The sequence below is a fragment of the Stegostoma tigrinum genome, unplaced genomic scaffold, assembly GCF_030684315.1.
Source record: "Stegostoma tigrinum isolate sSteTig4 unplaced genomic scaffold, sSteTig4.hap1 scaffold_316, whole genome shotgun sequence".
NCBI classification, from domain to species: domain Eukaryota; kingdom Metazoa; phylum Chordata; class Chondrichthyes; order Orectolobiformes; family Stegostomatidae; genus Stegostoma; species Stegostoma tigrinum.
The window spans coordinates 63,814-89,858 of NW_026728244.1; the positions used below are offsets into that span (position 1 = coordinate 63,814).

Genomic DNA, 26,045 nt, shown 5'->3' on the forward strand with positions numbered 1-26,045 from the left:
CATCCCTTCCTCCCACCCCAAGCCGCACCTCCATCTACCTACTAACCTCATCCCACCTCCTTGACCTGTCCGTCTTCCCTGGACTGACCTATCCCCTCCCTACCTCCCCACCTATACTCTCTCCACCTATCTTCTTTTCTCTCCATCTTCGGTCCGCCTCCCCCTCTCTCCCTATTTATTCCAGAACCCTCTCCCCATCCCCCTCTCTGATGAAGGGTCTAGGCCCGAAACGTCAGCTTTCGTGCTCCTGAGATGCTGCTTGGCCTGCTGTGTTCATCCAGCCTCACATTTTGTTATCTTGGATTCTCCAGCATCTGCAGTTCCCATTATCCCCAAGTACTTTCCAGCACATTTTACACTTATTTCAGATTTCCAGCTTCTGTAGTGTTGTGCTTTGCCATCAGAATTTAAAATGTACATTAATGTCACCACTTCACAAGAAGCTCAGCAGACAATGTTTGTACCCATTCGGGATTCATGTAAGACAAGCAACTTGAAAGTAATGACTGATAACCACATGTACATCGTAAGCTTAAAAACTGTGGCAAGCCAGAACCACAGGGGTATTAAGGACTTCCTTCAAGCAATTGTTTGGAAAAAAAACAACCATTTTTATCAGCTAGAGGATGCCAGGCTGTTTAAAACTCTGTGTACTGAGTTAAGGAGACATACTGCATTTCAAGACAGTTCAAGGAAGACCAGGGAGTCAACAGCAGGGCATTACGAGGTTCAAAGAAACAGAGGGATCTTGAGGTACTTGCCTACAAATCCCTGAAGGTGACTGAACAGGTTAATGGGGTGGTTAAGGCAACATGCAGGACACTTGCCTTTATCAGTCATGACATTCACAGCACTATGTGTAGTTCTGATCACGACTCTAGAGCAAGGATATGATTGCACTGGGATGTTGCCTGGGATGGAGAGAGGTTGGATAAGCTCAGGTTGTTTCCTTTGGAGCATAGAATGTTGAGACAACCAAATCTTCCCCTTTCAACAACATAGAGCCGAAAAAGTGGAACAAACCTCACCAAAGGGCAACATGTCAAAGCATAAAGCCAATATAGCACTCTGTCCACCAATGCAGGCCCTGAAGGCGACAAATACCCAAGATACCACTGCCCTCCTGAGGTGGTAAAAGAATCCCATGAGAATATTCCAACAATAGGCATTGGGATTCTCCCCAGTCACCTCGCTTATTCCTTAACTGACACGTTCCTTAAAAAAAGACCTGGTCGTTGTGACACAGCTATTCCTGACAGCTCGCAGTATATGCACAAGTCACAGTGAGGGCACTGTTCTTGGTAAAGTCAATTCTGAATAATACTACCAAGGCCATTGCTTACATTTCTCTGTCAGTGTGTCTCAGGATCATCACGTGTGTGTGTCTGTGTCTCTGTCTGTTGGTGTGGGGGCAGGGGGGCAGAGAGGAAATAGGGCAGTGTGCCTGTGGTTGTATGCGTGGTGTACAGTCCTGTGAGCATCAAATAAAGAACAAACAGTGGTGGGGAAGCTGCTATAGAAGATACTGAGGGATTGGATCTACGTACATTTAGAAGAAAATGGGCTTATTAGTGATAGGCAGCATGGTTTTATGCTGGGAAAGTAATTTCTTACCAACTTGATAGAACTCTTTCAGGAAGTGACAAAGTTGATAGATGAGGAAAGGGCTGTAGATGTCATATACATGGACTTCAGTAAGGCTTTCGATAAGGTTCCCCATGGTAGGGTGATGGAGAAAGTGAAGTCGCATGGTGTCTAAGGTGTACCAGCTAGGTGGGTAGAGAACTGGCCAGGCAACAGGAGACAGACTTCTGATGGAAGGGAGTTTCTCAAAATGGAAAACTGTGACCAGTCGTGTTCTACAGGGATCTGTGTTAGGACCACTGTTGTTTGTGATATACATAAATGACGTGGAGAAAGGTATAGATGGTCTGATTAACAGGTTTGCAGATGACACTAAGATTGGTGAAGTAGCAGATAGTGAAGGGGACTGTTGGAGAATGTAGCGGAATATAGATAGATCGGAGAGTTGGGCAGAGAAATGGCAGATGGAGTTCAATCCAGGCAAATGCGAGGTGATGCATTTTGGAAGATCCAATTCAACAGCGAACTATACGGTAAATGGAAAAGTCCTGGGGAAAATTGATGCACAGAGACATCTGGATGTTCAGGTCCATTGTTCCCTGTAGGTGGCAACGCAGGTCGATAGAGTGGTCAAGAAGGCAAATGGCATGCTTTCATTCATTGGACGGCATATTGAGTACAAGAGTTGGCAGATCATGTTACAGCTGTATAGGATCAGAGATAATGGGAACTGCAGATGCTGGAGATTCCAAGATAATAAAATGTGAGGCTGGATGAACACAGCAGGCCAAGCAGCATCTCAGGAGCACTCTCTGATGAAGGGTCTAGGCCCAAAACGTCAGCTTTTGTGCTCCTGAGATGCTGCTTGGCCTGCTGTGTTCATCCAGCCTCACATTTTATTATCTACAGCTGTATAGGACTTTGGTTTGACCACATTTGGAATACTGTATTCGGTTCTGGTCGTCACATTACCACAAGGATGTGGATGATTTGGAGAGGGTGCAGAGGAGGTTCACCAGGATGTTGCCTGGTATGGAGGGCGCTAGCCATGAAGACAGATTGAGTAGATTAGGATTATTTACATTAGAAAAGCAGAGATTGAGGGGGGACCTGATTGAGGTCTACAAAATCATGAGGTATAGACAGGGTGGATAGCAAGAAACTTTTTCCCCCCCCAAGAGTGGACACTCAACTACTAGGGGTCACAATTTCAAGGTGAGAGGGGAAAAGTTTAAGGGAGATGTGCATGGAAAGTTCTTTACACAAAGGATGGTGGGTGCCTGGAATGTGCTGCCAATGGAGGTGGTAGAGGCAGGCATGATAGCGTCATTTAAGATGTATCTAGACAGATAGGTGATTGGATGGGGAGCAGAGGGATACAGATCCTTGGAAAACAGGCAACAGGTTTAGACAGAGGATCTGGATCGGTGCAGGCTTTTGGGGGGGGGGGGGGCGCGAAGGGCCTGTTCCTATGCTCTAATTTTCTTTGTTCTTTTTGTTCTAAACCATGCATGCACGCGTATGTGTATACACACACACACATTCCTCAACGCCACACTGAAAAATTCCAGAAAAAAACGGAATCTGTGCTCATGCATCACACAAACCACAGCACTGGTATATACCTCCAACAAGGCCATGTGAACCCTGGCTTAACAACAAAAGCTGGTGGCCCAAAGTATGGCTTCACCACTTGGCACAAAATTTTAGGCAAAGGGACAAGTCACAGCTTTAGGGATAGCTTCCAAGGTTCGTCACTTGAGATGTTTTCTTCAAAATTATTTCACAGGATCTGGGAGTTGCTGGACACCTCCTCGCACCCATCCCCAAGTTCCTCCTTGAAAAGGCAGTGGTGAGCTGCCTTCTTGAACCACTACAGTCCACCTGTATCAGGAGACACAAAGTGCCCAGGAGGGAGGGAGTTCCAGGATTCTTTGATTCTGCGACAGTGAAAGAGCAGCCAATATCAGCATAGCACGTAGCTGTGCATGTATACATACAGATACAGATGGGGGACACGGTGGCTCAGTGGTTAGCACTGCTAAATTGTTCTGTAGCCTCCAGAGTTGTGCAGGCCGGGTGGATTGGCAATGCTAAATTGGCTATCATGTCCAGGAATGCGTAGGTTACGTGGATTAGCCATGGGAAATGCAGGGTTACGGGGATAGGGTTGGGGGTTCTGGGTGGCCTGCTCTTCGGAGGGACAGTGTGGACTTGATGGGCTGAATGGCCTACTTCTGTACTGTAAGAACTCTATAATTCTATAGATGTGCACACATGGGGCACTTGTAGACAGTGGTGCTCCTACCTTCTTCCTTCTAGGGGGTCGTCATGGTGGCTTGTTAAGAAGATGCTGTCAAAAGAAACCTTAACAAGCTTTTGAAGACCTCCCATCACCACAAAACCTTTTTCCAACGAAGAAGAAGGGGTGCATCCCTCAAAACTCTGTAGGAAGAACATTTTGCGTGCTGTACAGGCATGCTAAAAAACAGAACAATGCTCTACATGGGTGGTATCTCCTTGATTTTTCTGAACATTGGTGCCTCCTCACACCCACACCCTTCAAAAGCAACTACACAAACAGATTTTAAAAATAATTCACCTCACAAGCCTTCCTCTGATGTGGGGATGCAGAGAGGTGAAAAAAGACTGAACAGCCGTGCTGGGAGCAGATAAAGAAGTTGTGCAGTAAAGTACTCAGAAGCTTCACGCCTATTATGGACGAGTGAGAACCTCAACAGGGACAGGAAGTTCAGCGTACTGCAAAGTCGCTCTTGGCAAACAGCGGGAGTGGATTTTTTTTCTTGAGCTCTACATATCTCGTCCATTTGACCTCATTTCACAACCACAATAGATAGGAAATAGAGTTCAAAGTTTGCTACAGTGGTGCAGCACACTGTACATGAAATACAGTCTGAGTGACAGAGTGGATTAGGTAAAGACAGAGTGAGATAAGATACATACATACATACAGAGAGGCAAAGGAGGAGACGGGCTAGAGAGCAAGACACTGCAGCTGTCTTTGCAATTACAAGCAATCAGATATGACATACAATCATCAGACCAGGTAGCCACATACCCTCAGCTGCAATCTATAATCAAAAGGTGGAGAAGTTAATTTCCATGACAAGAGTGGAGTATAACATTCAGGCGACCACTCAGAGTCAAGGCCAGTACCAAGGGGGTGCCACGTTGTCGGAACATCAGCACAGAGGGAGCACCACCCTGTTGGAGAAGGTAGTGCCACTGTCGTCAAGCTACATAAGGCCACAACTTCTGGTTACAGACAGAGTCAGATTCAAAGTTCAACCCAGGTGAGAAACAGCAGTATTTGTAACCAATGCATCATTTAGTCCACCTACCACCTTCCCGCACCTTCCAAACTAACAACAATCCCAGAAGGCAGGGAGCACAGTGAGAGAGCAAATGGGGTAATCCCACTACATTTCAGGTAATTGGTCGTTATCCAGCTGGGGGTCACTTTTCCACCCTCACTCCAACCCCATCCCTGCATCCTTCTTCCCTGCTGGCTTCCACTCACTGCCTCAGAGGCAGGCACAGAGGAAGGACGAGGCACATGATTGAGAATGAGGGAATAATAAGTCCCAGTCAGTAACAACAGATACTGGGTAAAAGAAGGAAATGGAGGAGGTTGAGGCAGTTGGAGGAGTCAAGGTCAGACAGCACAGAACCTGGCCCATGCCGATTTGGTACCCTAAAGTAATCCAGTCCCATTTGCCAGCATTTGGCCCATATCCCTCTAAACCCTCCCTATCCACGTACCCATCCAGAAGCCTTTGGATCTCGTTTTTGTACTAGCCTCCACCACTTCCTCTGGCAGCTCATTCCATAGTTAATCCATTCAAGCTCCGTCCAGCGAAAAAGTTGCCATTTAGGTCCCTTTTAAATCTTTCCTCTCTCACCTTAAACCTATGTCCTTTACTTTTAGACACCCCCACCAGGGGAAAAGATCTTGGCTATTCACCCTGTCCATACCCCTCATGATTTTACAAACATCTGTAAGATCTCCCCTCAGCCTTCAACAGTCCATGGAAAATAGCTCCAGTCTATACAGCCTCTCACTATAGCTCAAACCCTCCAACATCCTTGTAGATAACAAAGTGTGAAGCTGGATGAATACAGCAGGCCAAGCAGCATCTCAGGAGCACAAAAGCTGACGTTTCAGGCCTAGACCCTTCATCAGAGAAGGGTCTAGGCCCGAAACGTCAGCTTTTGTGCTCCTGAGATGCTGCTTGGCCTGCTGTGTTCATCCAGCTTCACACTTTGTTATCTAACATCCTTGTAGGTCTTCTCTGTGCCCTTTCAAGTTTCACAACCTCTTTCCTATCACAGGCGGACCAGACTTGAACGCAGAAGTGGCCTAACCAATGCCCTGTATTTAAACAAAAATTCAATGAATAATTCTGGAATCTCAGCCTGGCAGAGGAATATGGCAATGATCATTGACTGAACCAGGTGCCTGGTTCATTAATGTTCTTTAGGGGAGGAAATCCACGATCCATTCATGGTCTGGCCTATGTGACTCCATACCCATAGCAATAGGGTTAACTCTTTAACTGGCCTCTGAAATAATCTTAGCCAAGGGGGCCATTAGGGAACGGCAACAAGTACCAACCATGCCCACATCCCACCAGAGAATAAAGATAATCAAAAGATGTTCCCACACCCGCCCCCCACTAAAACAAAAGGTCAAGTTCCCTCCTGAAGATCTGACACAACTTTTCACATGAACCAGAACAGAAACTAGACTGAATAAAATGCTACACAGAATTTATCAATCCTCACATTTTCCGGTTTTGATAAGTACATTGTTACTGAATGTCGTTCACCATCGACATTCAAAACCATGATAACTAGGCTGAGCAAATTCCATCAATCCATTCACCTCATCGCTAAATACTAACTGGGGAGCACTTAACGGTTGAATAACGAACACATAATAAAAGCCATATATTCTCATGATGCCACGTTACAATTTAGTACAGTCTATACAGTATTCAAGACTATAGGAACAACAGGTAACCAGAGGATGGTTTGTTTTTAAAAACACAAAGTGCTGATTTGGCCAGGGGTGGGGAATGGGAGAACAACTGTACAGTGATGAAGTTACTAGGCTAGTGCTCCAGGATGGGGTGGCACAGGTTCGAATCTCACCGTGGCAGGTAGCGACATTTAATATTAAATTAATTCTGGATTTAAACTGTCATTGAATGTTATCAAAACATAATCAATTGACAGTTTTGTCCTTTAGGGAAGAATATTACAGACCTGACTTAGTCTGGTCTACTCCAGACCCACAACATGGCTGGATTGAACTAACCTCACTGGGCAATGAGGGATGGGCAAAAAACGCCAATGATGTTCACATCCTGTGAGAGACTAAACTTTAATAAATAGCACACTCCCTCAAGGCCAGGTTGGGTGGGGGGAGGGATTGCAGATTGTTTCAATATCAGGATAAGGTGAATGTATAAACACTTTTGAAAAAGAAAGAACAGGCTATGGGGAACAAGTAGAAGACTGGAGAGAAATGGACAGCTTTTTCAAAGCATTGGCCCAGACTCGGGGACGATAGTTCCCTCCACCCCAGAACTGTGTTGCTCTAAGATTCTCTAACGAGCCTATGAAAAATAGGGTTAAACTGCTGAATTTAGCTGCCCGAAAGGAACAATAACTGCGCCACTTTCTGTTCCTGTCAGGGCATCCCTCAGCCAGATCCTCTCACTGGAATCATTGGTAGTGATTCTGAGAAACCACCCAATCAGGAGAAAGGACATTTCGTTTAAGTAACCAAGGACCCTCAGAAAGTTGGATCTGCTGAGTCAAGACCTGACAGAGTTGGGAGAAGTGGCACAGAACAGCACGCTGATTACCGTTTTAAAACATTTGTCAGGTTTCACCACAAATGGAAAGTTTCCGACTTTTAGCAAAGCATCTTTCTCCTACACTTACTGTGCAGACCAACCAGCACCTGCTCCCCAATTGCCTGGTTCAAGATACCACCTATAGCCACAGAAACACAATTCTTGTACATACCTTGTTGAGCTCCGCAGGAATTTTGTACTTCGTTAGACAGTGCCACCATCCCAAGAATCAGTGCACTGAACCTCAATAGCAAGCATCTCCTTCCAGAGACCCATATTGTACCTAATGCTGCAGATGCAGTCTCACCAAGATTTTACACAAGACTTTGTGAATTCTGCAATCTGTAGCTTTTGTCACAACTACCAGACCTCTTAGAAGCTCTTTACAGTTAATGCTAAACCTCTCGAAGCATGGCCACTATTGTAATGAAGGAAATGTGGCAGCCAATTTGCATGCTAGTCATGGGAACTTACTGCCATGGCCAGGCAGTTTGTTTTTTTTTGAAGGAAGTGATAGAGGGATAAATATTGGCCGGGACACGTCTTTGGTTTGTTGCAGCGTCACTCTTAATTTTTTTACTCAAGCTCTGAGTAAGGTTTAAAGCAAGGCATGGCTTGTGACCCACAGTGTACTATTATCCCAATCCCAGAACCAGGACGGAGTGCTCAGACCTCCATCCCAGTTCTGTTCCCTCCAACATGCCTCAGCCATAGCAAACCACCCCGGGCAGTCAGTCATCTCCAACAGTAACGGGATACTTTTAAGTTCAAGACTGAGGTTGTGTAGCACCATTCCACATCCTCAGTACGTGCCTTTGTAGCCAATGCATTGCTTCTGGCAATTTACACGTAGGTGTGGGGTTAATCTGCTTTCGGTAGGTTGGTTTGTGGGAGGACGCTGGTCATCAGAGCTGAATGGAAGGCCTCTGCTACTTACACAGTACTACAACTTCTCTTGGAAAGACTGGTTGGAGAGATTAATTGAGAAACAACATAGCACACCCGTTGGCATAAAGTGTTGGTTTAGATTCGGCTTCGTTTAAAATGGAGAGTTCACTGGGTATTTTCTAAACAGAATACTGCACTCAAACACCAATTTTTTGGCTTGAAATCTGAATTGGGAAAGGGTGCTTCTGGCCAAAGCATTTAGCCTGCCGGACAGAACAGCTGTAGGTAAAGCCCTTCATTACGTATTGCTTTTGTAGCTGTATTGACAGAGGTGATGAATTACGCAAAGGACACACTCTGTTTTTCCTTTCTGGGTCAGGTTCTTCCTTGGTAAGGTGTGACTGAGTGAAAGGATTGGCATAATCTTTGGGCTTTATCAAAGATGATCGGCCCAACCAGCAGGACATGATCCCCACACCCCGTCCCTAATTTTCTACCAGTAAACCCCCTGAAGCTGGTCCTAACAAGAACCACCAACATGATTCACTATTAACGGCTCTGACATTGACAAAGGGCTGGAATAGCCCTAAGTTTCCACCAGTAAAACCCGTGAAGCTAGTCCAAACCTCAATGTAATTTGCACTTCCCTCCAGGATGACTGTTATTAGGTAGTTTCACAGACATCCCAGGAGCTGCTTAAAAAAACTACCAAACTCACACCAGCACTGCAACAGTCAGGCAGCCCAATGGTACGCGATAGAAAACCACTTCGAAGACATTTGTCAAAAAACATACAATAACAGCTAACTCTCATCACCACCAAACAGGCATGTAGTAATTGTACCAGCCTCCAGCACCTCATCTGGCCGTGAGCTCCTCATTCCAGTTGTCCTTTTGGCGGGCTCATTGCGATTTTCTACATTTATACATTCTGCGACAGCATTTGGAACGCGATTACTGATGCAATCTTCCCTCCAAAGTCATGTCACTTATTGACTAGGTTTACAAGGCTGCAAAGCATACGGTCAACTGGCAAGCAAGCCACGAGAGACACAGAACCTAGCCATTCTGTAACACAATTCACTCAGCAGATTGGAAGCACAAAGCCCGATGCCACGCTGGTGACAGGGTTTGCACTGCTGTTGCTTGAATTTATCCTTTGCACATGGTCCCCGGGTCAGCAGGCTTTGCCTTCAAGCCCCATTCCAAAACTCTGACACAAATTCTAAGCCAACACCCCAACGTGTGACACCAAGGGAACTCCCTGCTGTTGGAGGGTCAGCACTGAGGGAGAGTTAGAATTTATTAAGTTAGAGGTGTTTTCTTCAAAAGCAAGCAGATGGATGTATAATGCAGAACTTGTAGATTTCGTGCCTTTCGATTTCCCCAAAAGGCATTTCAGAAGATGCCACAAAGCTTACTGTAAAGGTAAGAGCTCATGGCATAAGACTTAATGCATTTGGAACACAGAACTTGAGAAAGAGCGAGTTTTTCAGTCCCTTAAATTTGTTCCACCATTTAATAAGGTCTGTCTGGTCCCTGCAACCCTCAACTCCTTCACCAATCGGAAATCTAATTTGGCCTTGAATATATTCAATGATCCAGCCCCCCAGCTCCTGAAGGAAGAGAATCCTGCAGGCACACAACCCTCAGAAGAAATTCTTCCTTATTTCCATCTTAAAATGTGAGACCCCTCATTCTCAAGCCAAGTCAAGGTTTGAAATAACCCCCGACACATCCTCTCAGCATTCATCCTGCCTCAGTATCTTGCGTGTTTAATGCTCCCCTACCTGTATTTGAGAGGAGGCACCACACAATTGCCCTGAAGCATTGAGAAACTACACTAGAGAATGAACTGCCCTAGAAACTGGTCCTACCACATGTCAAGCCTGCTAGTTGATGTTAATGTAACATCTTATTATGTAATGCAATCATGTGCAGCTTGCGTATAGGGTTCCTAGCAAAGGCTGAGCTCAACGTTATGGTTAAGGAGAACACTGCACGAAGCAATCTAAACAGATCCCACATTTTTCACTTCCATCGCCCTGCCAGCAGTATGTGTAGCCTGGTAAACACACCCCAATTCAAGCCCACAGAATCATGTTCATCGCCACAAGCTCTGTATTTGCCAGCTGCACAGAGGAAGTTTTTTTGTTTAAATTTATATAAATCTGCACTGAACGCATCACTGATTGTTGGTGCCAGAGCCAAAGGGTCGGACATCAGTCCAGGTCCTGGAGCTCCCTGTGCCCTAGCCAAGACACTCAAACTTGACTAATCATGTCCCTACGACACATGAGAGACACCAAGGCTCATTGAAACTAATCTCTTTGAAACGTATACAGTTCTGACTAGGTTGGGCAGACGTTGTTTATTCATTATTCACTACATGTGGGCGTTGCTGGTTGGGCCAGCATGTATTGCCCATCCTTAGCTGCCCTCGAGCAGATGATTGTGAGCTACCTTCTAGAACCACCGTAATCCATTTGTCATAGTAAAGTGCCACTAGGGACGGAGCTCCAGGATTTTGCCCCAGTGACTTTCTGAAAGAACTTAGAATCCCTACAGTGAGGAAGCAGGCCATTTGACCCATTGAGTCCACACCGCCCACCCAGACCCTGCCCCTGTAACCCTGCATGTCCCATGTCTAATCCACCTAGCCCTCCGGGCCACTTAGTATAGCCAATCCACCTAACTCGCACATCCATGGACACTAGGGGACAATTTAACATGGCCAATTCACCTAACCTGTGCATCTTTGGACTGTGGGAGGAAACTACAGCACCCGGAAAAACACGCAAACTCCACACAGACAGACTGTCTGGAATCAAACCTAAGCCCCTGACACGGTGAGACAGCAGTGCTAACCACTGAGCCACCATGCCGCCCCTGCGACTTTTGGTGTTTCCCATTATCCAGAGTTTCCTAAGCCAACTCAATGTGCTAAAAGCGGTCTTAAGACAGATGGGAAAGGGTAATTGCGACACTCCAGTCCCTGTCCCCCAAGTTTAACCACCCAAAGGAATCACCTGAGGATTGTATCTGTGCTGTCAACTAGCCAACATGTCGAGGTAATTTGCAATCACTGAGTGCATAGAAAACAAAACCCAGAGAAGTGCGGCACTAACCTGCAGTTCGCACCAAGCAACCTCGACCCAGGTCTCTGTATCCAGGCCTTTGTACACTGTCTTAAAAGCCCCTCGTCCGAGTTCAATGTCAAACTTCAGGAAGCGGCCTCCTGGAGAGGTGGCGACTGCCTTCATCTCAGCCTCCTCCTCGTTCTCCTTCTCCGTTCTCTCGCGGGCCACCTCCCTGGGGCCCTCTGGGGCGGGCCCCCGGGGAGCTGCCAGCTCACTCCGGCCCTCGGGGGTGCACGGGCAGGCCTGGCTATCAGGCTGTCGGCCTCCCGCCTGTTCCCGGTCGACCAGCTCCACACTCCTGCGCACGAAGCGGTGGTTCTCGGCACCCTGTTCCGGTTGCACCTGGAGGCCAGGGGGGGTGCTGTCACCAGCCTTCTCCATCTTGCCAGGCATGGGGGACGAACCCAAGCCAGTAGGCGCCTGCCCAGAGCTGGTGGGTACCCCTCCCGGTTTGCTGGAATCCTCTGGGCCGGCAGGGTCTCCTGGGTCCGTGGCCATCACTCCGAAGAAACGAAAAAACAGAAAATTTCGGGGATTCTGAAAGAAAGAGAGACCTCTTTCTCCCCCACTGTTGTCAAGGTCGGATGATCTCCGAAGCTGGTCCTTTAACTTAAGATATGGCCGCTGAACAGTTCCTTGGCACCTTCGACACCGCCATCTCGACTGACACTCAGACACGGTTTGCCCTTCGGAAAAATAAAAGCACAGCCTTCCTCTTCAGATTTCAATCAGGTGATGGACAGTCACAGGACACCACATTCTCTGTTAATGATAAAAGGAGAGCGCATTAGGGATGTAGATGAAAAGAGAACAGTTAAGAGCACTAGGGCCTGCCTTACTGTCAGGCAAGCAGCGAAATAAACTGAAAACTGCTCAGCGCAAACATAAGATATAGCAGTCACAGTAGGTCATTGGGCCCATCGAACCTGCTTCACCATTCAATAAGATCATGGCTGACCGCTATTTGGAGCCTATACCTTCTAGCTCTAGTTTCAACTGCCAGTGGAATCAACCTCCCTGTTTCTATCTTATCTATTCCCTTCATAATTTTATATGGTCCTATAAGATCCCCCCCTCATTCTTCTAAATTAAAAAGAGTACAGTCCTTGCTTACTCCATCTCTTCTTATTAGCCAACCCCAGTCTAAAATCAACCTAGTGAACTTCTTCTGGACCCCCTCCAGTGCCAGTTCATCCTTTCTCAAATAAGGAGAACAAAATTGTACACAGTACTCCAGATGTGGCCTCACCAGCACCCTACACACAGTAAACTCCCTAGTTTTAAACGCCATCCCTCTCGCAATGAAGGACAATATTCCATTTGTTTTCTTAATTACCTGCTGCACTTGCCAACCAACATTTTGCGATTCCTGCTCAAGGTCACCCAGCTCCCTCTGCATGAAGATGGCAGATTAACTCAGTGGTCCCTCACCATCAATCATCTGGCTTGGTGAGAAGTTGATTCAAGGGATGCACACAGTGGGCCCCTGGGCCTTCTAGCTTGCCCTGCCATTTGATAAGATGGTGGATGACCTGATTGTGTCTTTAATTCCACTTCCCTGCCCACCCTCTTTTTGTATTCCCATGGTTACTCAGGCACCTCACCACCACTGCCTTAACGAGCCAGCCCTCCACCATTCTCTTGGGGAGGGGACTGGCATTCCCAAAAACCCCCCAGGACCCCCCGAGTAGATCAAGAGAAGGATTTCCAAAGATTTTACTGTTTCCTTTTACTATGTTCGCTCTCTGCCTCAGATATAATTTTCTCCTCTCTTTTCAGATAGACAATTTTTCAGGTAGATATTTTCTGAACAAGCTGTTTGGAGTTTTTATTGTACATCCTTTGGAGCAGGTGGGCCTTGAACCCAGGTCTACTGGCTCAGAGGTATGGCTGCTATCACTGTACCAGGTAGCTGGTGTCGAGCAATAGCTGCAAGCAAGCATTCCACTACACACACCACGTTACATGAATCACAAGAAAGTGCAACCGATGATTAAGAAAGCAAAGGGAATGCTGTTATTTATGGCAAAAGCGATGGTGTATAAAGTAGGAACTGCCACTGCAGCCACTTGTGGCCTTTTGGGGCCACATTTGGAGGAACGCAAATAGTTTTGCACATTTTATTTTGAGGATAAAGAGGGGGAAATGATGGCCTAGTGGTATTACCACTGGATTGTTAATCCAGAAACTCGGTTAATGTTCTGGGGACAAGGGTTCAAGTCCGGCCATGTTGGAATTTGCATTCTGTAAAAATGTCAGGAATTAAGAATCCACTGGTGATCGTGAAACCATTGTCAATTGTTGGAAAAACCGATCTGGTTTACTACTGTCCTTCAGAGAAGGAAATCTGCCAACCTCACCTGGTCTGGCTTACATGTAACTGCAGATCTACAGCAATGTGGTTGACACTCAATTGTCCACTGAAATGGCCTACCAAGCCTCTCAGTTCTACCAACTGCTACTCTTCATGGGCAACTAGGAACAGGCAACAAATGATGGCCAGCCACATGCTACGATTATGAAAAGGAAATGCACTGGAGGCAGTTCAGGACAGGTTAACGCAGCCGATTTCTTGAATGAAGGGGTTGTCATATGGGGAAATGCTGATTGGGTTGGGCATTTGGAAGAATCACAGATGACTGCATCGAAACAGATCAGATCTGGGGTGGTGGGTGCCTCATCACCCCTTGCTGGTGAATATTGTTTAAAAAGATGAGGTCTTCTGCTTAACACAGAGATTTGAGGAAAAATTCATTTCTCAAAGGCCTTTGAATTATCTTCCCTCAAAGATCAGTGCAGGCAGAGCCATGGAAAAGGTTTTAAGGTTCAGGCAGTTAGATTCTTGATTGGGAAGGCAGTCAAACAGGTTTGAGGGTGATGTGGGGGAGGGAACAACTGGATCAGCCACGATCAAATCAAATGACAGAGCAGGCTCAAGAGGCTGAGCTGCCGACAATTTTTTTCTTCCGTGGGATGTGGGTGTTGCCAGCATTTTGTGCGCATCCCTATTGGCTACTTGAACTGAGCATCTTGCTACAGCACTTTTAACAGGAGTCATTTAGGCCACACAGGTAAGGATGGCAGAACACCATTCTTGAAGGCCTTAAAGTGTACGCAACAGGTTTCTTGCATTGCTCTCATCAGGACCTTTTATAAGAATACCAACTTCAAGGGAAAATAAACACAGACTGCCTGAGAGGAGATAACAAGGCGTAGAGCTGGATGAATACAGCACACAAAGCAGCATCAGAGGAGCAGGAGAGCTGACGTTTCGGGTCTAAACCCTTCTTGATTTTTTTTTCCTGAAGAAGGGTCTAGGCCCGAAACGTCAGCTCTCCTGCTCCTCTGATGCTGCGCTTATCCAGCTCCACACCTTGTTATCTCAGATTCTCCAGCTTCAGCTGACCCCACTATCTCTGCCTGAGAGGAAACTGCTGATTGGTTGGTAAATGGACTCTAATTATTAGAGGCATTCCCATGGAGAATGCTGAATTAACACCTGTAAAACCACTCCTGGCCCTCCCAGACTGGACAAGAGCCAGTGCCTAAACCAGCAAGCCAACAGCGTGCTCCAGGGTTTGCCAAGGGAGCCTGGGCTCGATGGATCTCAGCTACCTCTGGGGGATAGCGCAGTAGACTCCAACAACAGAGGCGACGAGCTTCTAACCAAGGGGATATTTCGGGGAAGAGTCACAATTCTCCCCTGCGCTTCAGACACGGAGTAGCTTCCATGGGTTTTTTTTTTAAATGCTCCCTTTCAGACACCCACATTCAAAGTTATAGGTGCAGCCCTCATCATAGCTGCAGTCGGTTAGTTTCAGTCCCTCAGATAAAAATGTCTTTCTGGTTTGAAACCCATTTCAATATTACATCAGACAAATTCCTGTTATCCTAATCATATTTTATGAATCTGACACAGCAATGGGAGAACAGAGACAGGAAGTTGCTGCTTGTCTGCAAAGTACTAATTAACAAATTCAGGAGCAAGAGCTAATTTCTAAATGACTTGACTGCAGATAGGGGATCTCTGTAATAGGACTGCGCAGCCAGCAGTTTAAGTTCGAGACCTCAGACTGCTGTACATTTAGAAGGAAGTGGCAGGGGCAGGAACCACTTCCGTTTTTAGTGAGTCCTATGGCAGAGAAGGCTGTTCGAGTCATTGAAACCATGCCAGTCCTAAGCTCGCCCCCTCTCTGCCTGTTGCTCTCTCACGCACCCATGGTTCTCCCCACTCTCATTTAATTTCCCCGGCCTTCTCAAAACCCTTCTTTTTCCAAGTCCTCAGTCTCTACATCAATGGGTACTTCAATGGCCATTCTGAATCGGCAACAGGCTCATTACCATCTGGTCCGCTAATACCAAACTAGATACTGCAGTACTGTGGACAAAATCAAAATTTAAGTCAAGAAAGTGCTGTTTGGGTGATACTACACAAAAGGATGATAAACCTTTGGAACTCTCTTCCACAAAAACCAGTGTATGCTGGATCAGTTGTCAGTGTTAATCTGAGAACAGATAAATTTTTGTTCAGTAAAAACATTAATGGATATGGGTCAAAGGCAGGAATGTGGAATTTGGGTCACGGATCAGCCATGACCTCACTGAACTGTGGAACAGGCTCGAGGGGCTGAATGGCCTACTCCTGTTCCTGCATACATACATTACTGGAAATGATCCTGAAGCCCAAGCTCATGCTGCAGGTATACAGGTGCAGTCCCACATTGGAAACTACCAGAATTTAACTTTGTTCTGGTAGCACTTTTTTGGCCGTTGAGATTTGATGGACTGAAGGGCTTCTTTTTTGCTGAATGATTCTGTGAAAGATGACACCGTTGCTCTCCTCCCAAATGAAAGGCTGTCCCTTCGGACTGGCGTATTTCACACAGCACCCAACCCACGCACTGCTGCCAGTGCAACGCCGAAAATTCAGCAGGATATAGGCAGGAGTACGTTTCGCTTGGCGGGGCGGGGGGTGGTTGGTAGATGTGAATGAACACATGCGGTGCAAAATGGAGTTTCTATCTCTCCCTTCAAACAGCTGGTGCTTGGGAATGGCTCTAGTCATGGAGGCAGTCAGTGGTCATATTACATGAACCACAGTTGGCATGCAGGTAGACCAGGCGATTAGGAAGATAAATGGAATGCTGCTGTTTATCATGAGGCAGACATAATGAGTTATTCCAGCACAGAGATAGACAGATTAAAGACAGTGCCTGATAAAGTGTTGAGGGTGGACTTGAGGGACCAACTGTCACCTACGCAACGAGGAAAGGAGCCGTCACACAGGAACAGTCACGTGCTTCTGTTACGGCGAGGGCAATGACATGGGCTGGTGAAAGACACCAGACCTCAGCAGCAGGCCATGACCCTAGTCATAGGTGCCAATGAATCAAGAAAGGACGTGCGCGCGGTTGGGGGGGGGGGGAGAGAACGAGTGACAAAAGGTAGGGTGAGGAGGAGTTGAAAGAAAGGGAAGAACAGGCAAAATCTGATGGATCTGCAGGAGAAACAATGCCAAAGCAAGGAGGAGCAGAGAGAAATTGAACATGTCACACCCTCCACTAACAGAAGGAGACAAGACAGCACTGCTGAATTCGCTTACTCATCAATGGGGGTGTACACACAACCTCAGAGCCTAAGTTACATCAGTGAGAAAAGTACTGCAACACAAAGCTGGTGACCAACACCAGGGCAAGGTGCCTCAAGCTGCGACACCTTCAGCTCCTACACTCTGCCACTTGTACCTGCATCTTTGTCCCATTAGGTAACTGGCTTCCCTTTGGGGCAGCGTGAGATTCCCAGACTTCCTCTACACTGCAATTAGCCAGGAGGCGATCAGCAAAGTGCTTGTGTGCTTTTTTTTGAAAGTATGACGAGCGTTTCAGTAGGAGGGAAGCACAAAGCAGCTGAATCGTGACACTGGTATTTAATTCTCAAAAAACTGGTCCCTTTTCACCCTGTGCAGTACTTTAGGGCTGCTTAAATCACTCCAGCTTTACACCCCCTGCAGTGTCTCACAACTGTGCCTGCTTGGGACTCTACCAGATGGAAGGTTCTTCTGCCTTCTCAAAGCATGGGCAGACAAACAGCTCAGAGCTATCATCACAAGTCGAAATGAGGGATGGTCAGCCTGGTTTTGGGAGGCCCCAAGACCTGGGCAATGCTGCCTTCCAATGTAGGGAAACTGCTTCACAGGACCAGGGACCCAGGTTTGATTCCACATTTGGACAACTGTGTGGAGTTGCACATTCTCTCCATGTCTATGTGTATTTTCTCTGGTTTCCTCCCACAGTCCAAAGATGTGCAGATTAGTTGGATTGGCCATGCTAAATTGCCCCATAGTGTCCAGGGATGTGCAGGCCAGGTGGATTGGCCATGGAAGATGAGGGGTTACGGGCATAGGGTGGCGGTGGTGGGGCTGCATCTAGCTGGGATGCTGTTTAGAGGGTCGGCGCAGATCCAGTGGACTGAATGAACACTATTTGTGCTGCAGGGTTTCCTCCTCCTCGTGAAGGTACACTCACAGATGAGGTACGAGCGCCTGAATGGAATGTGTCCAGATGCTAAAGCAGACTGATCTAGGGATGTCTAGGGATTTACTCATCCTTCGAGGTGAACAGGCAAGCTGGGATCAGCAGTAAGGAGCTGGAATGTGATCCCTGACCTTGTCAAAGCAAGCATCAAAGATGGCAGCACAGTAGGACTCCTCAGCCAGAGCTCATCCACTTGATTCATTTCTCTTCTCTTTTCATGTCCTTTTTATCCTTCTTTCTTTCTACCTGCTGTCCTTGAACCTCGACATGAAACAAGTGCACCCTCCCGGCCTAAAGGCGAAGCCAGCACAGCCTCCCGGCACACACAGCTTTGATAGTCTTGAGGTAAAGCGTGGCCTGGAGACTAGGGGCTGGTGCAGACTGCAATGGAAGGATTTTCTATTCTGAACATTTTCCTTACTTTTCATACTTTTCTCATTTATTCCTACGATTTTGCACTTTTGTACCAAGATGGCGTAAAAGTCTGCAATGTTGGACCTTTTCTTTATTTTTCTAACTTTTTCGCTAAGAATTTGTACTTAAGAATCAGTACCCAGGTACGTTTGTACCTAAGATGGTGCTGCAAGAGGTGACTTGTAAACTTTGCACTCGTGACTACATATGACAATAAGGTCATTTTAATTCAATAGATGACAAAACAGGATTTCACTGAAATCTACTTGACCAGTTAGGCCCCAACTCTGTGCTTCATTCTGGATTTCTGCTCTTCAGTAATGACGTCCAGCTCTTACAGAGGGAATACAGGGAGATCTAACAGAACTGTGCCAAGTGCTAGAGTCCTCCGTATGCAGGAAGAGACTGAAGAAAGCAGGGTTATTCTCTCAAAGCAGAGAAGGGGAAGAAGGAATCTGAATGAGATGTTTCAGATAGAGAGAGGGAGAGACACAAGGAAGGAGGGGCAAATGATTGCTTTGGACAAGTCGGTTTTTTCAGAGCATCATAATGATCTGGCAGGCAGAAGGTGAAAGGACACAGGAATGAAGCTTCACAGGTCCCTCTAAGAGTGAGATGGACACATCAGTGAAGGGCAGGTCAGGGAAACGTAGTGTTAGGGAAAGGACTGGGGACTGCAACTAAACTGAGGAGGACATGGATATGAGAGTCAGAACAGCCTCCTCCTGGTGCTACAAAACACTACAATTCTATGCAATTGCATTCAATGTATCAGACAAGTCCCAGTAGCTGGAACACCCACTGAGCAGACAGAGGTTGCCAAACAAGAAAACACCATTCTGTAGGTGACATTACCTCCAGAATGGCAAGCTAGGGGGGGAAAACCATGTCGACCGCTCCAGTCAATTAGCTAGCTGGCACTCAGTGTCTCCGAACACAGGCCAAGAAAATGGGAGCTTGGGAAATGTTCCTGCCCCGTCCCCCAACCTCTGCCGAGAGAAGTCAGCTGCCACTTTACAGCACAGTGTGAACAGGAGGAGATTGGGCTTAGGGAACGACAAACACGATAAGAAAAATAAAGCTGTCACCCTCACACAAAAACAAGAGATTTCCACAATGCCGGAGCTGACCACGGGATGTTAAAAGCACTTGCACACAATCCAAACCACTTCATTAGGACACTAAAAACTTTGTCCGTCTGTGTGCGCGTGTGTCTGCACATATATTTATATATATTGTGTGTCTGCCTGTCTGTGTATGTGTGTACACGCGCGCAAGAGCATGAGACAGTGATGCAGAGCTGGGGTTTCAGACTTAGCAACACTGACTTTGCCTCAAACAGGAAGTGCAGCCGATTGAATCCAGCAGATGACCAGCTTTAACACACCACCACAGCCACTGCAGGATATTTCAGGTCCATTCCTTCCTGACATCCCCAGATATTTCATGTGTTAACTACAAGCCCCAGTGATGGCTCCTTCCTCGTACCTAGGGTAAAACTTCAAAACAGGAGAGATTTCCCCCAAGGCTTCATTACACACTGCACAATCCAAAGTTTCTGAAACAGGGACAGACCCTGGTTAGCACCATCACACCTGTCACAATCCACCGCTCGGCTTGTACAACTTTGCCACTCAGCACACCCTAACGTTTAAAGACCCATTCATCTAAACACTGGCTGGTTTTGGTAAGGAAAGCAGGAAGGGCCAAACAGTAAAGACTGAAAATTGACAGTAATGAAGGAGGCGGCAGTGCAGATTTCGCTGTATCGAATGACACCCACCTCAACAACCCTCGCGCAGGCAGTCCATGGGAAGCAGTGCCCATCGTAAGGGGTACAAGGTGCCAGGGTCTGCTGCGCACTCAATCATTCACAGATTTCGCCAGGTCCCAGCAGAACATGACAGCCGCTTGTGATCTAGAAAGCCACAGGAGGAAGTGGATGGGGGAGGGAATTTAAAAAACTGACAAGGCGGTGACTGTGTGTGTCACCTACTTTCGGAAGGGGCGGCGAGGAGGCATCAGGTGGAGCTACAAACAGTAAAGTTTGAGGACAAGATCTTGTGCCAGGCAAATCCATTAGGGCAGGTGCCTGACAAGAGCAGGACCATCCTGAAACCTGACTTGCCATATGCACTAGATGCCTGTAGGTGCACTCCTACCTCAGTAGATAACAAAGCCCATACACACACACACGCGCGCTCCTGCAGGCTTTTTAACATCAAAAACTCAAGCAGAGACATGCTGTACTTACAAGCTACTGTCGACCTTCCCAAATACAAAACTCCACCTCCACAGCCGAGACGCAACTTTTCAAATATCATAAAAACAAAAGGCAGACTGGCAAAACAAGGAGGAGAAAGGTTACTGGTCAGCCACCAAGTCAATTTTTTTCCAGTCATTTGCAATCAACAAGACAAATACACAAATACACTTTAAAGGTAAACTTGCAAACTACTGAACATCCATACGCAACACCAACACTAAACTCAGATTATATTTCGGACCTAGAGACAGTCACACAGCACGGAAACAGACTCTACAGTCCAACTTGTCCACGCTGACCAGATATCCTAAATTAAACTAGCCCCATTTGCTAGTCCATGCTGACTATGTTCCCAAACATAATTAGTCCCACCTGTCTGTGGTCGGCCCATATCCCTCCAAACGTTTCCTATTCATGTACTTATCCTAATGCTTTTTAAACGTTCTAACTGTACCTGCAACCACCACTTTCTCTGGCAGTTCATTCTACACACAAACCACTCACGATGAGGAAAAAATATTCACCCTCGCGACTTTTTAAAAAATCTTTCGCCTCTCATCTTAAAAATAGAACATAGAAAAGTACAGCACAGTACAGGCCCTTCAGCCCAAGATGTTGTGCCGTGGAATAATCCTAATCCAAAAATAAAATAACCTAACCTACATTCCCCTCAATTCACTGCTGTCCATGTGCATGTCCAGCAGTTGCTTAAATGTCACTAATGACTCCGCTTCCACGACTACCACTGGCAAACTATTCCATGCCTCACAACTCTCTGTGTGAAGAACCTCCCTCTGACGTCTCCTCTATACCTTCCTCCTAACACCTTAAAACTATGACCCCTCGTGGCAGTCAATCCTGCCCTGGGGAAAAGTCTCTGGCTATCGACTCTATCATGCCTCTAATTACCTTGTACACCTGAATATGTCCGCCAAGTTTTGAACTTCCCCAGCCTAGGGAAAATACCCTTATCTAAACCCTTCATGATTTTATAAAACTTAAAATGGTCACCCTTCAACCTCCTAAGTGCCAGTGAAAAATGTTTGTCTATTTTATAATGCATACCCTCCATTCCCGGCAACACCTGAACTCAAACCAAAACATGCTTCTGCACACATTTGCAATGTTATCACCAATTTGCACAAACATACGTTAAATGAACAGCTGAGAGAGAAACATACATTGACACTACATATCACCCTTCCAATACATTTGTTCCATAGATACAAAACAATTATCATCTAAACATAAACTTGTACTTATTTGCAACACATATCATAACAATTCACAAGATTCCAACAAAGTGCAAAACATGAAAACAGCACAAGATTCACAGCCAATGCAACTAAACATACGCAGCAAAATCCCCAACAGTAACAAAAATCAAGACTGTATTGTTTTGATATAAAAAAAACCAGATAATTGGAATTTTTATTGTTCTTATTCCTCTTTCGTTTTACTTACTAAATACAAGAAGGCACACGCGCTGCAAAGGACGGGTCTCAAAGCAGCCCAGGACCCGCAGTCTGAATCCATTCTTGCAGGCATGGAATTTGTTTTAAGCAGAGGGCCACACTGATGAATGGGAGTGCAGAAATTTAAAGGGGGTTGTGAAAAATAACATTAATAAAAGGCCTTTTCTCAGAGCTTTTGCTGTCCTGCAACTTTCTCCAGAGATTTTTATTTAAAATAATGATCGGCAGCTTTCCTTCAGCTGCAAAAAGTGAAGGTGGGAACCACAATACAAAAATTATTTAAGGACTGTTTACTCCCTCTCTCCCCTCAGGGTCTTATCCTTGATTTGTTCTGGGAGGTTTCTTTTGGAGAAAAATTCTCTCAGTGAAAAAAGTGTGTTGGAAAAGGAAAAAGAAACAAGGCAGGGTGCGAAGGAAAGAATCTCATGCACACAAAATTTTAAGACCATGTACTGCCTCCCCTTATTCTTCAAAGTTCTTTCTTTCACTTGTCCCAGAGGTTTCCTTAAGATATCTAAAGGGAAAAAGGGTGGAAAGAAAGGCTTTTCAAAAACAAAAGCAGGAAAATAAAGAATGAGAAAGTTAATTCCCTCTACCTCTTTGGAGGTTTTGCCTTCATTTGTCCGAGAAAGTTTCTAAAGGGCTGAGAAAAGGAGAAACTGAGGAGTGATGCAGGAAAGGGGTGAAAATCACAATAAAGGACTTTTTCAGTATAAAGGGGGAAAAAAGAGATAAATAACAATGCTGACAAAAATAAATAAAGAATTTAAAGGAGGAAGAAAATTTACTCTCTCTACCTCTTCCACAGAGTCTTTTCCTTCATTTCTCCTAGAAGATTTCTAAAGGAAAACAGAGGGCAAACATTACACTTCTTTTAAAAAGAATAGAAGGGGGATAGAAATCCCAATAAAATTCTAAGAACTTTAGAAAAACTTCAACACAACTGACACCTTCCCCCTCAGAGATTTTACCTTCATTTCTTCTGAAATGTTTAAGGACAACGTGGACGGAGGGAAGACTTTCTTTTAAAAAGAAACTGAAGATTTAGTCACTGCTCCTCAGCGGATCTGAGCTTCATGAGTTTTTGGTGGGGTTGAGGTTTGAAGGAGGTAGAGAGAGTGGGGGGGGGGAGGGAGGGATTGAAATTAACAAGGGGGGGGCGGTAAGAAATGAATTAGGAAATTAATGAAGATAAATTGAGTAAATTAAAAGGGGGAAGAAAATTTTGGAAAGGGGGGGAGCGTCAGAGATCCTTGCAGCTGAGCCTATGCTTCCTGGTAAAAGCACACACCTTCATGACTGAATAAAACAAATAAAAACGGGAAGGGGGGGGAACTAGTTAAAGATTAATTAACGTTTTATATTGCCTTCCAAAAGATAAAGGGGGAAAGCGAGCTGCAACAAGGGCCTTCGACACAAGAGACCCGCGCTCAACCCCAGTGAGGGGGGAATATCAAGAAGCATCGAAGGAAAAGAGGATTTTTTTTTCTCTATTTTACCACCCCTCCACTTTCTGTTTCTTTTGCTTTTTTAAAAAAAAAAGTTTTCGTTCTGTTTTATTATTTGAAGCGGTTGAGGACACAGCAGCAGCAGCCGCCGCCGCCTCCTTCTTCTTCGCCCGCCGCCTGCGCGCTCGAGCCGAAACTGCCAACTGCGCACGCGCAGGCACGGCCGTGTGGATCGGTCGTGCGTCTGCGCGATGCCGGCGGTCCGTCGGGTGAGCGGCCTCAGCGCTTGCGCGTGGCCGCGGTTGCGCCGGCAAGGTGAGGCGGTACGCCTGCGCCCTGCCGTCGCGGCTGGACACTGCGTGGAACGCCTGCGCAGTGCCGGCCGTCGTCCCAAAGGACGTAGTCCGCCTGCGCACTGCCGACGCTATTTGAATGTGTTGCGAGGGCATTCGGCGATGTGTCCTGGGCGCCTGCGCAGCACCGGCGGTTTGCCGGCGTAAACCTGGAGCGCCGGCGCTTTGCCGTCGGCCCGTCCAAATGAACATAGTACGCCTGCGTGTTGCCGGCGTCCATTTGGTTGGGTGAAGTGAGCTTACGGCGATTGTGTCCAGGACGCCTGCGCCAAACCGGCAGCCTGTCCGAATGAACATCTCGAGCGTCGCCGGTACAGCGTAAGCACGCTAAGGACATCGAGAGCGCTTGCGCTATCCAGACGTCCCGCCAGGGAAGGTCTTGAGGTCAGAAGAACTACATCTCCCTTCGGGCGTTGCGCTTCACTGCCGGCCTCGGGGCTCACCTACACCAATCAGCGGGCGGCCAGTGCGCAGCCGCACGTACGGACCAATCAGAAAATGCCTGGCAGAGGTCAAATGCCCACCAGCCATTCGGAGATACAGACCCTTCAGCCCATCTAGTTCCATGCTGACCAGATATCCCAGATAAATCTAGTCCCATTAACCAGCCTTTGGCCCATGTCCCTCTAAACCCATCCAGATGCCTTTTAAATGTTGTAATTGTACCAGCCTCCACCACTACTTCTAGCAGCTTTTTTCGTTCACACACCACCCTCTGTGTAAAAAAAAGTTACCCCTCGGGTCCCCTTTAACTCTTGCCCCTCTCACCTTAAACCTATGCCCCTCCAGCTTTGGACTCCCCCACACCTGGGGGAAAAGACCTTGTCTATTCACCCTATCCATGCCCCTCATGGTATTATAAACCTCTAAAAGATCGCCCCCTCAGCCCCTGACGCTCCAGGGAAAATACCCCAGCCTCTCCCTGTAACTCAAACCCTCTGACATCCTTAAGTCAATCTTTTCTGAACCCTTTCAAGTTATGCAATAGCTTTCCAACAGCGGGGAGACCAGAACTGAACGCAGTATTCCAGAAGTGGTCTCACCAATACAGCCACAGCATGACCCTCCCAACTCCTACACTCAATGCACTGACCAATCAAGGAAAGCGTACCAAACACCTTCTTCACCGACCTGTCTATCTGCAACTCCACCTACAAGGAACTGTGTACCGGCACCTGAGGGCCTCTTTGTTCAAAAACACTCTCTAGGACCCTGCCACTAAATGTGTAATTGATTTGCCTTTCCAAGATGCAGCACCTCACATTTATCTAAATTAAACTCCATGTGCCACTCCTCGGCCCGTTTGAACAAGATCCCGTTGTACTCTGAGGTAACGTTCTTCGCTGTCCACCATACCACCAATTTTGGTGTCATCTGCAAACTTACAACTCATACCTCCTATATTCACATCCAAATCCATTCGAAAAAAGACAAAAATCACCCAAAGTCTTTTCTGAACCCTGTCAAGTTATGCAACATCTTTACTACAGCCTGTCCTGTACAGCCACAACATGACCTCCCAACTCCTGTGTTCAATGTACATTCCAGTGCGTAACTCAATGCCAGGGATCTGCCATGCTGTAAATAAACCATCCTCAATGGCTTGCTTGAATTACGGACTGTAACTCACTTCTAGATACCTGCTCATTGATTCCCCCCAGTGGGGAAGCACACCATTTGGATCATCAAGTCCAGAATGACCCTCCAAGGAGCACCCCACCTAGACGTACCCCAAATCCTATTCCTGTATTCCCCATGGCCAATCCACCGAACTTCCAAACAGAATCACCCAAGAGAGGACATAGAAGCTGAGTCCCTGGCACTGTGAGGCAGCAGCGATAACTACTGAGCCATTGTGCTGCCCTGTTATTCTGTATATAAACCGCCCCGAACCCCCTCGATCAGATTCCAGTCTGTAACTCCCTCCCCAGGGGGTATCTGTTAATCTGTATATAAACCGCCCCGAACCCCCTCGATCAGATTCCAGTCTGTAACTCCCTCCCCGGGGGGTATCTGTTATTCTGTATATAAACCCCCCCGAACCCCCTCGATCAGATTC

General features: G+C 46.7%; 1 protein-coding gene across 7 annotated transcripts in view; it reads right to left on the bottom strand.

Moving 5' to 3' along the window:
- The window catches only part of LOC125450025 (serine/threonine-protein kinase WNK3-like), a 73,647-nt gene extending 49,824 nt beyond the window's left edge, over positions 1–23,823 (bottom strand). Inside the window, exons 1-4 of one of the 7 annotated variants that reach the window (XM_048525958.2) lie at positions 23,157–23,823; positions 22,983–23,024; positions 20,699–20,784; positions 11,486–12,259 (exon numbers count right to left, since the gene is read on the bottom strand). In XM_048525958.2, the coding sequence (XP_048381915.2) occupies positions 11,486–11,995 (510 nt within the window). In that variant the 5' untranslated portion in view covers positions 11,996–12,259; positions 20,699–20,784; positions 22,983–23,024; positions 23,157–23,823. Of the gene's footprint in view, positions 1–11,485; positions 12,260–20,227; positions 20,513–20,698; positions 20,785–22,174 lie in introns of those variants that run through there. The other 6 variants (XM_048525954.2, XM_048525955.2, XM_048525961.2 and 3 more) reach the window with 6 other exon arrangements.
- Between the last annotated feature and the right edge of the window lie 2,222 nt (positions 23,824–26,045).